Here is a 16,455-nt window from a genome sequence, read left to right as displayed (position 1 = left end):
CCTTAACTCTCTTGAGCACAGAGTTCACTAGAGCTTCACAGTAGCCACTGGAGTCCTTTCCCTCCTCCATAGCGACATGATGAAGCTGCTGGATGTAGGTCTAGGATTTAGGCCTAGAGATATGCTTGGCCAGTTCAGCACCTTTACCCCCAGTTTCTTTGGCAAGGTAGTAGCCGTGCTGGTCCTGGAGAATGGTTTGAAGTTGCTATCATTACGTAATACTACCCTTCAGCCCAGTTTCCAAAGGGAGGGGATCACAGTACATTTTGGCAGTCATGGTTCCCTCAATGAACTGTAGCTCCCCATAGCCAGCCGCAATCATGCAGCCTCATATCATGACACTCCTACCACCATGCTTGATGGTAGACAAGACACACTTGTCTACTCCTCACTTGTTTGACACCACACAAGCTTGTCATCATGTTAACCAAATAAGTTTATCTTGATCCCATCAGACCACAAGATATGGTTGAAGTACACCATGACTTTAGTTTTCTTGTTTTCAGCAACTGCGGGCTTTCTTTTGCATCACCTTTATAAGAGGCTTCCTTCTGGGACGACAACCATGCAGACCATTTTGATGCAGTGTGCGAAATATGGTCTGAGCACTGACAGGCTGACTCTCCACCCCTTTAACCTCTGCAGCAATACTGGAAGCATTCATACATCTATTTTGACAAGACAACCTCTGGATATGACGCTGAGCACGTGCACTCAACTTCTTTGTTCAACCATAGCGAAGCCTCTTCTGAGGCACACTGCGAAACAGCTGTCAAGGAGGCCCTCCTTGCCTCCACAGCCAGCCCTGCATACACACCACCAGGTATTGTAATTCGATCCTGCCTCCATCACACGTTGACTGTCTCTGCTTGTGCAGCTCCCCAGGCTTGGATAACTAATATGCATACTTATGCTAGGAACCACTGGAAACCTTGATCCTTGCCTGTGGATTTGCGCAGTATCTGGATCAATCCCCCAATTGTTGCTGCTGTAGTGAATCCCTGGGGTGTATTATATTGTTGTACTCTGCCTGCATGCAGAAACTATAATACTGCTACTTTTTCTTCTTTCCCCCCCTCTATGTGGGTTGTCACTCCACTGCAACTTTTTACTATCACATCTTTTATGAATATGGTGGCATATTAAACTTTTACCCTTTTACAACCACTGGCTGGCTTTGCGAGACAAGTGATCGCTCCCACATGACCATTCCTTGCATTCTCACATAACTGTTAGACGTATTCCATGACTTGTTTTTGTAGTACAATATTAATACTTGATTTTAATCAATAAAATGTACTTTTCTAAACTCAAGTGTTGCCTTATCTCCCTTCTCCGGTTGTATATCTATTTTGAAAAGACAACCTCTGGATATGACGCTGAGCACGTGCACTCAACTTCTTTGTTCAACCATAGCGAGGCCTCTTCTGAGTGGAAATTGTCTTGTTAACTGCCGTATGATCTTGGTCACTGTGCTGCAGATCAGTTTCAGGATGTTGGCAATCCTCTTACAGTCTAGGCCATCTTTATGTAGAGCAACAATTCTTGTTTCCACATCCTCAGAGAATTCTTTACCATGAGGTGCCATGTTGAACTTCCAGTGACCAGTATGTGAGTGTGTGAGAGACAACACCAAATTTAATACACCTGTTACCCATTCACACCTGAGACCTTGTAACACTAAGGCTATGTGCGCACTAGAAATGTGAAGTTTCTCAAGAAAATTTCTTGAGAAACTTCTGCCAGTGAAAGATTTCCGGACCTGCGGAAAAAATCCGCACCAAATCCGCATGCGGTTTTGCCGCGGATTTGCCGCGGATTTACCGTGGATTTACCGCGGATTTACCGCAGGTTTGTCCCTGCAATAAATAATAAAGATAATCGATAGACAGATAATGGATAGAGGGAAAGATGGATAGATGAATAGATAGATAGAGGGATAGATAGATGAATAGATGAATAGATAGATAGATAGATAGATAGAGGGATAGATGGATAGATAGATAGATAGATAGAGGGATAGATAGAAAGAGGGATAGATAGATAGATAGATAGATAGATGAGAAAAACCTATATAAATGTTCCACCTCCCTGCATTTTCTAAGCTGGCACCCTTTAGTGACTTTCATGTGGCACTAAAGGGTGCTTAGCCTTGTATTTAGCCATAAAATAAATAAATAATTAAAAAAAAACGACGTGAGGTCCCCCCATTTTTTGTAGCCAGCTAGGGTAAAGCAGACGGCTGCAGCCTGCAGACCACCGCTGGCAGCTTCACCTTGGCTGATAATCCAAAACAGTGGGCACCCCACGCTGTTATTTTAAATTATATAAATAATTTAAAACAAAAAACGTGCGGTCCCCCCCATATTGGATCACCAGCCAAGGTAAAGCGGACAGCTGGGGTCTGATATTCTCAGACTAGGGAGGTCCACTGTTATTGGACACTCCCCAGCCTAAAAATAGCAGGCCGCAGCCGCCCCAGAAGTGGCGCATCCATTAGACGTGCCAATCCTGGCGCTTTGCCCCAGCTCATCCCGCGCCCTGGTGCGTTGGCAAACGGGGTAATATATGGGGTTGATGCCAGATGTGTAATGTCACCTGGCATCAAGCCCTGGGGTTGGTGAGGTCAGGCGTCTATCAGATACCCGACATCACCAACCCAGTCAGTAATAATTAAAAAATAGACAACAAAAAAAGTTTTATTTGAAAAAACACTCCCCAAAACATTCCCTCTTTAACCAATTTATTGAAAAGAGCACAATCAATTCCACGTCCGGCGTAATCCAATAAGGGGGGGGGGGCACGGCGATCCATACCATAGTCGCTGTCCCAGTCAATGAAGAACAGAATGTTCCCCATTGGCTGGGAGAGCAATGCAGTGACCTGAGCTAACATCAATAGGTCAGCTCAGGTCACTGCAGGGGATGACGAGCGCTGCCATCAGGAGCATAGATGAGATCATTACCTTCTGTGATCATCTCCTGTACTGCTGACGTCAGCGCTGTCACTGACTTCTATGCCCGCCGCGTTGTCAGAAGAAATCGCGAGAGCCCGTGACGTCACCGCTAGTGACAGTCTCGGGCCGCTCGCGAGACGGGCATAGACAGCAGTGACCGCGGTGACGTCAGGAGGCAGGAGATCGTCACAGCAGGTAATGATCTCACCTCCTGACAGCAGCGATCGTCATCCCCGCGGCTCCCAGCACTGCAGGATGTCAGTGTCTGCCTGCGCTGCCGTGCCGCGTGACAGGCTGCTGACACTGCGGGCAGACACTGACACCCTGCAGTGCAGGCAGCCGCGAGGCCGGAGCAGGACACAGACTGCACGGGCACCTGGAGGTCGCACGGAAGTGCTTCTGTGCGGCGTCCAGGGAGTGCGACGTCTGTGTTTACTCTGCTCCGCCTCCTCTTCCTGGCATAATGACATCGCTTCCTGCAAAACCGCAGGCAGCGATGAGCATTACCGCAGGTAATTCGCGGCTATTCCGGTGGTATACCGCACATCATTGCTACCTGCGGAATACCCCCGGAATATCGCAGGTACCTGCGGAAATTAATGGACATGCACATTTTCTCAAGAAAGTTTCTCGAGAAAATTTTCTCAAGAAATTTTCTTGAGAAAAATCCGCACAGTGCGCACAACTATTTTTTTTTCTCATTGAATTTCATGGGAAATGTCTGCACAAAGATTGCAGACATTTCTCAAGAAATTTCCGGGGCAAATCCGCGGGTAAATCCGCAGGTAAAAAGCTCTAGTGCGCACATAGCCTAATGAGTCACTTGACACCTGGGAGGGAAAATGGCTAATTGGGCCCAATTTGGCCATTTTCACTCAGAGGTGAACTCACTTTTGTTCCGAGAAGTTTTGACATTAATGACGGTGTGTTGTTACTTAGAGGGCACACCAATTTACACTGATACACAAGCTGTTCACTGACTACATACATGTATATGCAACACAGCTGCATTCAAAGTACATGAAAACTCAGCTCTTCAGCTTTGTTACACACATACAGCTCTACTACATAATCACATGCAACTCGGCTACTTCAAGACAGAACTCAGATACATCAACTCACTCAGCTCAGCTGCATCAACACACACAGCTCAGCTACAATACATCCTGCTCAGATATATCAAAACACACACAGACAGCTTAGCTACATCATCAAAAAAAACCACATTGCTCAATGGCATTATCAGAACAGAAACACACACTATATACATTATTTTTCCTTCCAGGCATGTGACTGATTACATGACCTGAAAAGTCCTTCCAATAGCTTCCAAATTCTGCACCATTCCTGCAGGTTTAAATATGTGCAGGTCTTCGTAGCTTCCTCTCCTGCCCTACACTGATCAGATTCATCAATGTCAGGCGGCATGAGGAGAGAAAACTGTGTGCTCTTGCATAGATCTCTCATTGATCAAGAATGCTGTGTAAATATTCTCCTCGAGAAAGCTGCCTTCAGTCTATAATATGCACATTTTTTAGCAAGAAATACAATAAATACTTATGTACATGTTTAAAGTTCTTGTTCTGAAAATTGATATTTGGCATCATAAAGGAAACACTTGCTCTTTTAGTACATACTGAACCATGCATTATAATTGCACCCTATATGCTTTATCCTTTCCCATCCCTCGGTCAAACTTGATTTATGGTACTTTTTTCGAACAAATATTAACTATATAACTATGCAATTTATGGAACTTTGCACATATGCAAAATGTAAATGCACATATGCACACTATGCAACTTTGCTTTTATCCTGTCACATGGCAAGGCTCATTAAAATGTGCATATTTAATTTCCCAGAGGAGCATTTCATGGTTTATAAGCCCACTTACGCTGGCATGTCACTCTCCACAAGGAGAAATGTTACCTCTTAAACCTCTATATAACTATGTAATCCTTTCTTCTCTACTGCAGATTGTAATCTCTCTGTCCTCTAGTAGCAGTACACCTTATTCAATTATTTTTTATGGCCTCTTAGAAACCCTAAATAAGTTAATTAGAGCTTTAACATTAATTAATAAATAGAGATGAGCGGCCCTTGGAAGTTCGTGTTTGCCAGGTTCAGCTGGTCTCTAGATAAACTTCAGTTCTGGACCTGGACTTGACCTGAGCTAGTGTTACGTCACCACCGGAGTCCGCTGCAGAAACGTCTACTCCGATCGCCAGGCGATGCCGTGTTCCTGCCGTGGATAGTGCCGGTGATGGGAGAGGAGTCGATACCAGTGGCGCTGGTGGGCGCAGGCTCTGCTCATCCACTGGGCTGGGTTTCCTTGGGATCTGCAGTACCACTGGCTGACTATAGGTGGCGTGTATTTTCCAGCTGAAGTTACCATCATTCAGCTATAACCAATGGGAAGACACCACACCCTTCTTAGTTCCCCTCCTGTCTGCTGACCACTGCCAGAGATAGTTCTGATATTCTGGTTCCTGTTCCGCCCTGTTCTGTTTAGGGATTCTGGTGTTCTGACTTCTGCTTGTTTCCTGACTACCCTTCTGCCTGCTGTTTTTGTACCTCACTGCCCGATCCGGATTTGACCTCTGCTACGTTTTCTGATTACGTCCTTGCCTGCCGATTCTGTCCCTGTTCTGCTATTCCTGGTTTAACCCTGCCTGACTACTACTCTCTCGGACTGCAGCCTTCCACAGGTAGTGATCACCTTGGGCCCTGTGTAATTCCAAATCCCTGTATAGGGGTTAAAGGGCTTCAGGGTTCTGGGGGTCCTGCTTGATGAGTGGCTTCCCTCTAGCTTGTCCATTACAGCCCATCTGAGTCTGTGAATCCAGGCAGGCATTACAACTAGATCCCGGAGCCTGAAATCCATTGGAAGTCAAAGATTGGGCAGTGTGCATTCCGCCCACATACAGCCAGCAATAAACAGGGAGGGTTTTTTTTTGTTTAAAACACTACATCCACCTTAACTCTGAACACTGAGCTTCGGTACAAACGCCAAACTTTACAGTTCATCTCTTTTAATAAATAATAAAAAAAATATATTTTTTTCAGTTGTGTTGTATTTTTAATTTTGTACACTCCACTCAGTTGAAATCTTGAAGGCTCCAATACACATTATATAATGTTGGCAGAATCAATATGATCAGCTGAACATTTAAAGTGTTTGAGGACCTTCCAACTATCCCTCCCCCCAGATTACGTTGGGGAACACAAAGATCAGGTAGTTGGAATTCATTTGTTTCTTTTGTTCAGCAGGGAGATAATCAGCAATTCTTGATGGTGTTTGGCGAGTCATTATTGTATGCTGAGTATTGATTTATTGGATAGAAAAGTGGTATATTTAAACTTACTAGCGTGATTAAAAACATACATGTGGTACATAGTGTTATATGTGGAGTTATTGTATAACAATGAAGTGCATAACACACTGTCTTGTCCAATTTAAAGATTCTGTTATCTGTACAATAGATTAAAGTTTTATATTTTAGAATCGGTGTTTGAATTTCAATGACAGTTCTCTTAGAGAGTAATGCCAGGTGATATATTATATTGCCAGTGTAGCACCTCACGGGGCAGGCGGTTAACCTACTCGTCGCCAGGCCATTTCAGGTTGGGTCAGGTGTTATCACGGGGTGTCCTTGCCCGGATCCTTTGCCCCGAGGCATACAGTTAATGGTGAGGGAAGCCGGGGGTATTGGGAAAAGTTTGTTGTGACGCCACCTGTGGTATGCGGCCAGGGAATATCCACCGCTACAGGATTCCTCACCGGAGGAAGGTATTACGACAGCCGGGATGGTGTCACTCCCCACAGGCGGAGAGGGCCCGGGTGGATGATGAGGGTTATAATGGTCGTTGGCGCCTAAGCGCTGGGCGGCAGTAAGGAAGAGCCAACACAGTCTCTGCGGGTTCAGGGTGTAGTTTACTCACACCTTCAGCTGCCAGCCCGGTCACACTGTTCACTGCCGTGATGGGCTCCGGTCAATCCCAGATCCGGTAAAGGGTCACCACCGGTGTTTTGAGAGAGAGGGTGAGAGAGAGTCCTATTTCTAGGGTGTCCCCCTCAGCAGTTAGGTACCCCAAGCTTAAGTTCAAGCTTTCCAGAGATGTCTTGCCAAAACTATGGTCCTGACGGGTCTGTCAGAGTCTGCTCCTGATGTCAGTGTGTTGCGCCTATATCTACCCCAGGTGGAACCTGCCCCCCAGGTGGCTGGCTTCAGTGACCAGGAAGTCCCATGACCGTTATGACCACCCTCCTGCCTACCCTGAGCCAACCTACCCTATGTGAAGGCTCCTAAGCTGTATGTAGTTTGTGAATGTGGAACACCAGTGATTACTTCCCCTCTTACCTAAGATAGATACCGCACCTTAATTTAGGTGCAGTACCCAGTGGCGACCAGAGCCTCAGGGGCGCCACACCAGTACTCCTAGCTTCGGTATATGGTATTTAATATATTGAGGTATGCGCCTCAGATTCAGTATATACTTCTAACCTAAGAAGATTTTGTTTGGTCCTAATCATTTTCTGCTGACAAGTCGTAATAAATGTGACTGGCGTCTGCTTATCATTGCTACCTTACATAAGAGGGATCTGCTTTTGGCAAATTAATTATCCCATATCTTTATATCATTTATTGTGCAGAAACCTAAAGACAAGTATAATACTGTCATATGGGGATTAAGCATTTAGTATAAACTTTAGTTATGCATAAAATGTTCTCTACCTTGCAGGTCATAGGTTTATTTATGTTGATTTCAGCTTGAAGCCAGACACCCTTGGTTGACTCTCGCACAGACCAGATCTTTTCTTGAACAACTTGGTTCTCCTCGAAGATGTAAACAGCCAAAGAGTCACTCAGTTTTGAAAACCCATAGAGTGTGTAAAAAAATCGTAGGCAATATTGCATATTTCCTGGCAGAGATGGACCGTGGAGGCGTCCAACATATCCGGATTGAGAGGAAAACCTTGTGTTTGCCAGCATAAAATAACCTGAAAATAATTTAGACAGCTGTCACATCAAATACAAAATCTCATGCAAAAGAAAAGAGGAGCCTTTCAAAAGACAGTGGTACAATTATGAAAACTGCTAAAGCAGATATGCACCATATTTTTACATATTTACATAAAAGTTTATTTTCCTTCTGGTGAGAATTTTCATTTTGGGTTGTTGTAATCTAATTTGTTGCAAATGCTTAAAGGGATTGTCCACCACTGCACAATTCCTTATCAATATCTCCAGTTTGCAACATAAACAAAATCCTCATATGGCATTATATAATACTGCTCAAAAGTTTGGACACACCTGTCCATGAAATGGTCTTCCTTCTTGTTTTATGGATTGTGCACATTATAAATTTACAAGAGGGCAGCAAAACCAAGAAGGACATATTTAAATATGTAGTAAAGAAACGTGAAAGAAGCCAGAATATGTTAAACCTTAGATTTCTCAAAGTACCCCAGTTTAACTCTGATATCTTTACACACCCTAACCATTCTCGCAAGCAGCTGCCTGATGTACCTGCCTGATGCACCTGCCTGAGAGATTGCCAAAGGTGTGTGAAGGTGTCATTAGAGTACAAGGGGGAACTGTCATATGGTGTGCTGCTCTATACGCACCAGGTGTCATGGCGACTTCAGACACTGTTCACACTGCAGAGTCTGACACGCCACCTGATGCTTCTGTGTTGCTTAGTCAGAGCCATGCATCGACCAGTTTTGTGCTCGCTGGTGATCGGTTTGGCAGGAGTTAATTCCTGCTAGCTTGTGAGTTGCTGCTGGGGTCACAGGTTACTGAAGACCCATCACAGCCGCCTCCAGCCTTTAAAACATGGTGAATCCTGTTCCTCCATGCAGAATATAGCGAAAGTGATAGCACTCTTGGTGCATGGCTATTCAGCTTTTGGAGCACTGCTGAATGCTATCTTGGTGTGGAGATACCCTTGTCGTTCTGTATTTCCATCCTTTTCTTTATCTCCCCCCTGTGCACATCTTGTCTTTACCTCCGTGAGTGACTGCTGTGATTTAGAGTTTTAGTTTCTCCTCCTTTCGGTCTATTTTGTGTGGGGATTTATCACTCCAATCCCGACCCTTTAAAAGGGAACCTGTCACCAGATTTTTCAACTATAAACTGCAGACACCACCTGTATGCTTTCTAGAATACTGTATATAAGTGCCTAAGCTAATCTGTATAACATAAAAAACAGCTTTTATTATACTCACCTGTGAGGTACTCTGGTCCAATAGACACCTTCTATCTTCATGCCATTGCCGTTCTCCTTCATTGCTCTGTGTAAATGACATGTCCTACGTTATCCGCACAGAGTCCTCGATTGCGCTTCTGCACACGCGCACTTCTCTCTACGCTGCTGAGCGCACATCAAAGTATTGTAGTGCGCATGCGTGGGTGTTCTTTGACCTTTTCCCGCACTTGTACTTACAGTACTTTACTCTGCCTTCAGCTTGGCAGAGAGAAGTGCGTGTGTACAGGACAGCAACGGAAGACTCTGTGTGGATGACATAGGAAGCACCATCTACACGGAGCAGGGAAGGAGGATGGTGTTCTCAAGAAGATAGACGGCGCCAGACCGAGAATAGCGATGACCATAGGATCAGACTGCTGTCAGGTGAGTATAATAAAAGCTGTTTTATATATTATACAGATCGACTTGAACACTTACAGTGCCTACAAGTAGTATTCAACCCCCTGCAGATTTAGCAGGTTTGATAAGATGCAAATAAGTTAGAGCCTGCAAACTTCAAACAAGAGCAGGATTTATTAACAGATGCATAAATCTTACAAACCAACAAGTTATGTTGCTCAGTTAAATTTTAATAAATTTTCAACATAAAAGTGTGGGTCAATTATTATTCAACCCCTAGGTTTAATATTTTGTGGAATAACCCTTGTTTGCAATTACAGCTAATAATCGTCTTTTATAAGACCTGATCAGGCCGGCACAGGTCTCTGGAGTTATCTTGGCCCACTCCTCCATGCAGATCTTCTCCAAGTTATCTAGGTTCTTTGGGTGTCTCATGTGGACTTTAATCTTGAGCTCCTTCCACAAGTTTTCAATTGGGTTAAGGTCAGGAGACTGACTAGGCCACTGCAACACCTTGATTTTTTCCCTCTTGAACCAGGCCTTGGTTTTCTTGGCTGTGTGCTTTGGGTCGTTGTCTTGTTGGAAGATGAAATGACGACCCATCTTAAGATCCTTGATGGAGGAGCGAAGGTTCTTGGCCAAAATCTCCAGGTAGGCCGTGCTATCCATCTTCCCATGGATGCGGACCAGATGGCCAGGCCCCTTGGCTGAGAAACAGCCCCACAGCATGATGCTGCCACCACCATTATTGACTGTAGGGATGGTATTCTTGGGGTCGTATGTAGTGCCATCCAGTCTCCAAACGTCACGTGTGTGGTTGGCACCAAAGATCTCGATCTTGGTCTCATCAGACCAGAGAACCTTGAACCAGTCTGTCTCAGAGTCCTCCAAGTGATCATGAGCAAACTGCTGACGAGCCTTGACATGACGCTTTGAAAGTAAAGGTACCTTACGGGCTCGTCTGGAACGGAGACCATTGCGGTGGAGTACGTTACTTATGGTATTGACTGAAGCCAATGTCCCCACTGCCATGAGATCTTCCCGGAGCTCCTTCCTTGTTGTCCTTGGGTTAGCCTTGACTCTTCGGACAAGCCTGGCCTCGGCACGGGTGGAAACTTTCAAAGGCTGTCCAGGCCGTGGAAGGCTAACAGTAGTTCCATAAGCCTTCCACTTCCGGATGATGCTCCCAACAGTGGAGACAGGTAGGCCCAACTCCTTGGAAAGGGTTTTGTACCCCTTGCCAGCCTTGTGACCCTCCACGATCTTGTCTCTGATGGCCTTGGAATGCTCCTTTGTCTTTCCCATGTTGATCAAGTATGAGTGCTGTTCACAAGTTTGGGGAGGGTCTTAATTAGTCAGAAAAGGCTGGAAAAAGAGATAATTAATCCAAACATGTGAAGCTCATTGTTCTTTGTGCCTGAAATACTTCTTAATACTTTAGGGGAACCAAACAGAATTCTTGTGGTTTGAGGGGTTGAATAATAAATGACCCTCTGAATAAACTTTTCACAATTTAAAAAAAAAAATAAAAAAAGAAATAACATTCTTTTTTTCTGCAGTGCATTTCACACTTCCAGGCTGATCTACAGTCCAAATGTCACAATGCCAAGTTAATTCCGAATGTGTAAACCTGCTAAATCTGCAGGGGGTTGAATACTACTTGTAGGTACTGTATATACAGTATTCTAGAGTGCTGTATATAAGGGCTTATTGAAGTGGCCGTAATTTATAAGGGACAAATCTAGTGACGGGTTCACTTTAATACATATTCTGATTGGTTTCACATGTTTCCAATCCTTCTTATTTCCCTATGTGTCCTTTCCTGGTTTTCCTGCTTTCAGTCTGAATCTAAAATCTGCACATTCCAATAAGGACAAGGAAAACCATAGTTGAACAAGTGTGTCCAAACCTTTGACCTGTTCTGTACATAATTCTTGCACTGGCACCATTCCTTCAATTTCTGCTGGCTTAAGAATTTCAAAATACTAACAACCAAGCTACAAAAGACTAGACCAATTCTACATTATACATTAATACCAAATGCAAAATTCACATCACAACTATTTTAATTTGCTGTTCTTATAAATGTGCTCCAAAATATTGACGTATCATTTGACTCCCCAGGTCACCACTGTAAAAAGATATTTTTTAAAAAAATAGCATCTACTAGGTTAACCCTTCATGGCCATGTTGCAGATGATATAAAAAATGCACATATAGATGTATCCTTGAACCCAGTTTCAGTGCGGAATTTATCAGCATTCTGCAACTTTTTTTTAAAGCCAAAATATTGATAAAAGGTTTATATTTAATTTATTTTCTCAATCTATTCATTGTTTTAGGTTAAAACACATTGAAAATAATGTCCAAGTCGGCTCTGTGTAAAAGTGGCCCTAAATACATTTTTTAGCTCACAGCAATCAATTTCTTTTACTAAGGGACTATGCAAACGAAAACTATCCTGCAGAAAGGCTGAAGAGGCAGGAAACCTCATTTTATTATTATCAAAGAAAATTAAAAATCTGAACAAGTTTACATTTTTTTTTTGTTTTGTTTGTTTTTTTAGATCATATATTCTATAAATAGTGTATTTAGCTAAACTCAAGAGTCTTGTGTTCAAGATGACCTCTCATCGGATCAAAAGTAGCCTGTTTTTGTTCTTTTCTTCCTGCTGCTTCCATGAGTATACAGTTTATACAGTTTTTCTTTTTTTTTGTTTTATTTTGTTTTTTTTAAATTCACTATACAGTTCCAGAGATCTGCCCCTTTGCATTTAGTGCTAATATTTATGCTTTTAACAAGGGGCATTGTTCATAGGATTGTCTGGGAGTGTGTCTTTAATAGTTTACTCTGCATAATTATCCTGTGAACCGTCGGCCCCCTTTCTGTATGGTGAATTTAAAAAAAGAATACTCAAAGGAGCAGCAGGGATAAGAGGAAAAATTGGCCACTTTTGACATAGTGACAGGTCCTCTTACTCCTTAGGTTACAATAAATAATACATTTTTAGTAGTATATATGTCGCTTGTACGTAGTGTTCCAAAAGCATAGGAATTACAAATAAACTATGAAATAAGATCTATTGCTCATGATCTGCAGATGAGTTCCATTATCCATTTGATATTTTATGTGGATACATGCCTATTGCAAACTATGCCAAATAAGTTATTTATTTCAGCTTTGGAGCACAAAGACCTCTATCGCTATCCACACATGTGAGACTGAGCGGTTAAAGATTAGTTCTTCATTTCCATTGGTTTGGCAGTGTCTTTTTTTCATAGTAAAAGTGTAAATACAGCGGCTGAAATAAGTATTCAACATGTCACCAATTTTCTAAGTAAATGTATTTCTCAAGCTGCTATTCACATGAATTTCTCACCAGATGTTGGTAGCAAGTAATCCAGTCCACACACACAAAGAAATCAAACTATATATACCGTATTCATAAATAAAGTTATATCTAATGAGAAATGACACAGGGAAAAAGTATTGAACATATGAAGAAAAAGAGGTGAAAAAAGCCATGGAAAGTCATGACACCAGCTGTATTTAGAAGGAAATCCTGCAACTTAAATGCAAAATAATATCAACTGTTCAACTGATGGCTTACCAAGTTTTCAAGGTGACACACAAAAAACATCTCATGATGGGTAAAACTAGTGACCTGTCTCAAGACCTTCGCAACCTTATTGTTGCAAAACATACTGATGGCATTGATTACAGAAGACCTGCTAAACTAGTGAAGGCACCAGTGAGCACTGTTGGGGCCATAATCCGTATGTGGAAAGAACATATTTTCACCATAAACCAGCCAAAACTAGGTGCTCAGCGCAAGATTTCTGACAGAGGAGTGAAAAATATATCTGAAGAGTGGTCCAAGAGCCCGTGGAGAGCTACAGAAAAACCTGGAATCAGCAGTTACAATTGTTTCAAAGAAAACAAAAAGTAATGGACTCAACCTCCATGGACTGTATGCACGCTCTCCATGCAAGACTAAATTGTTGAACAAAACACCATGTTTGGAGGCCAAAAGGCACTGCATACCACCCCAAAATCACCATGCCAACAGTGTAGTCTAGAAGTGGTAACATCATGCTGTTGTGCAATATTTAAGTGTACAGCAGTGGCAAACTTCATATAACTGAAGGAAGGATGAATGGACAAATGTACTGAGACATTCTTGCTAAAAATCTACGGCCAACTACCAGGATAATGAAGATGAAACAAGGGTGGACATTTTAACAAGACAATAATCCCAAACCAAACACAGCCAAAGAAACTCTCAAAGAAAATAAAGCTGTTAGAATGGCCCAGCCAATCAACTGAATTCAATAGAAAATTTATGGAAGGAACTGAAGCTCAAAGTTCATAGAAGGAGCCCATGGAACCTTCACAGGATTTGAAGAGTGTTAATGTGTAAGAATGGGTCAAAATCACACCTGAGCAATGCATGCATGTCTTTAAGCTGTCATCACCAACAAAGCATTTTGTAGGAAGTATTAAATGGACATCTATGGTTTGATTTCTTTGTGTGGATTAGATGGATTGTTACTCACATCTGGTGAGAAATTGATGTCAATAGCACCTTTAGAAATATATTAACTTATAAAATTGGTGACATGTTAAATACTTATTTCACCTGCTGCATATACATATATGGATCTAGCTATCTACATACTATGTGCACAATCATTCGGCAAGTGTGTATTTTGACTATATCAACATGTTTATGCAGATTTTTCAACTCCCAGTTGTATAAACCTGAATACTTATTGAACCAAGCATATCAGGTGATAAGTATGTGTGTAATGAGGGAGGATGTAGCTTAATAGGAACCTGTCAGGTACTGTATGCACCCAGAACCAATAGTGGTTCTGGGTGCATATTGCTAATCCCTGCCTAGCAGTCCCAGCGTAGAGTAGCATAGATAAAGTGATCTTTAGAAAAAGTATGGGTAGAAGATTTCATCCAGCTTAAATAATAGGGGAGCAAACGTGATTGGCATCCCCACCACATGTGATCAAAGGAACTTAACAAATATACTAGCAGAGATGAACTCTTGCTTGCCTGCCTATGATTCAGCACACAGCAGGTCGAAGCCTGAGTCTGCCATCGGCCAGAGTGTCATTATCTGCAATGTGAACAGAGCTCGATGCCGGCATGACAGTTGGCGAAGTTTGTGCAAAACTCCATGTAACAATAACGCTGTACAGTATTAAAACTTTAGTATCCTAACTATACATAAACCATGATGCTATTTTCGTGACACATAAATTCACTATGAGCAAAGTTTGTATAAGTAAAAAATAAAAAAGATCAAAACTAGCAATGAAGCACAATAAATAGATCACATTACTCGCTGAATGGGTTTTTCATAATGTACCCAGTCCGGTGGTGTGGTCTCCCATTCTATAGATATTGGGCTTCACTTTTACCCGGCTCCAGCCAAAACTATCTTTATCATCCTGATGAAATTTGCAGAGATCATTCTCAAAGTCACAGCCAGCTTCTTGTGCATTGAACACTGCTCCTGCAAAAATACATAATTAAGATTTTAAGTGGAATTTTGTTAAACAACACATATAGTATCTTTCTTTATAAGGTAACCATACTTTCAAGTATATTTTTAGAATAAGCTGCCCTGTGTTTAACACCATGAAAAATAACTACTTCTGACAATTTCTTGCAGACTCTAAAGGGTGCTTTACACGTTGCGACATCGCTAGCTATTTCTAGCGATGTTGCGACCGATAGCACCCGCCCCCGTTGGTGGCACGATATGTGGTGATCGCTGCCGTAGCGAACATTATCACTACGGCAGCGTCACACTCACATACCTGGTTGGCGACGTCGCTGTGACTGCCAAACAAACCCTCCTTCAAGGGGGAGGTGCGTTCGGCATCATAGCAACGTCACTGCAGTGTCACTGAGCGGCCGGCCAATAGAAGCGGAGGGGCAGAGATGAGCGGGACGTACGTCCCCGCCCACCTCCTTCCTTCAGCATTGCCGGTGGACGCAGGTAAGGAGATGTTTGTCGCTCCTGCGGTGTCACACACAGCGATGTGTGGTGCTGCAGGAACGACAAACAACATCGTACCTGACGCTGCAGCGATATTAAAGAAATGAGCGACATGTCAACGAGCAACGATTTTTCACGTTTTTGTGCTCGTTGATCGTTGCTCATTTGTATTACACGCTGCGATGTCGGTAATGGCGCTGGATGTGCGTCACTACCGAAGTGACCCAGACGATATATCGTTACCGAAAATGTGTTAAGCGTGTAAAGCACCCTTTACTCTAATTTGCAATCTGCTCTGAATTGGTTGCAGGAGAATAGCTACTAGGATATCTCACATACATAGTACTGCACTCAGAGAAGGATTCCTGCTCTTCATTCCATTTTTAGAATTCAAGAGACAAGTAGCAGCATTGAGAAAAATACAAAAGCAAAAATACTACAGCAGTAGTGATCAGTGTAGACATAAATCCAGCTCTGGGTGAGGTAAAAGACTTGTTAGAAAGCTCAGCATGATTTTTCTTTGCATTTCTCTGTTTGTTTTCTAGCTGTGCTCCTCACTGTTCCCTCCCCTCTATATAGAGTAAAATGTGCATTGTCACATTACACCACAGTGAGCAAGCAGTCAATCATGTTTGACCAGTAAAAATTCTATTGAATTATCCAAAGTCTGTTGTAAGAAAAGTAACAATTTTAGAGAACAGAGAAGACAGGATAAAGGTATTGATGTCATTCCACATATTTCTGGTTCCTTTCTGATTTACAAAGAAAAAACATCAAAGTGAAAGTGAGCACAATACAACCTCAGGAATTAATATTTTCAACATTCATCTGTTTCTTCAATCATACCATACAATTCTATTCTATCTTA

At 42.6% G+C, this 16,455-nt stretch overlaps 1 protein-coding gene across 2 annotated transcripts in view; it reads right to left on the bottom strand.

Moving 5' to 3' along the window:
- Positions 1–16,455, bottom strand: part of MAMDC2 (MAM domain containing 2) — a 171,116-nt gene that overhangs the window by 23,730 nt on the left and 130,931 nt on the right. For both annotated transcript variants that reach the window (XM_075340073.1, XM_075340065.1), the window contains exons 8-9: positions 14,952–15,098; positions 7,693–7,958 (exon numbers count right to left, since the gene is read on the bottom strand). In XM_075340073.1, the coding sequence (XP_075196188.1) occupies positions 7,693–7,958; positions 14,952–15,098 (413 nt within the window). The remainder of the gene's footprint in view (positions 1–7,692; positions 7,959–14,951; positions 15,099–16,455) is intronic.

This window comes from Anomaloglossus baeobatrachus, chromosome 1 (assembly GCF_048569485.1).
Source record: "Anomaloglossus baeobatrachus isolate aAnoBae1 chromosome 1, aAnoBae1.hap1, whole genome shotgun sequence".
Classification (NCBI taxonomy): Eukaryota; Metazoa; Chordata; class Amphibia; order Anura; family Aromobatidae; genus Anomaloglossus; species Anomaloglossus baeobatrachus.
The sequence above is the reverse complement of the archived record's forward strand: the minus strand, read 5'-3'. Positions and strand labels throughout refer to the sequence as shown.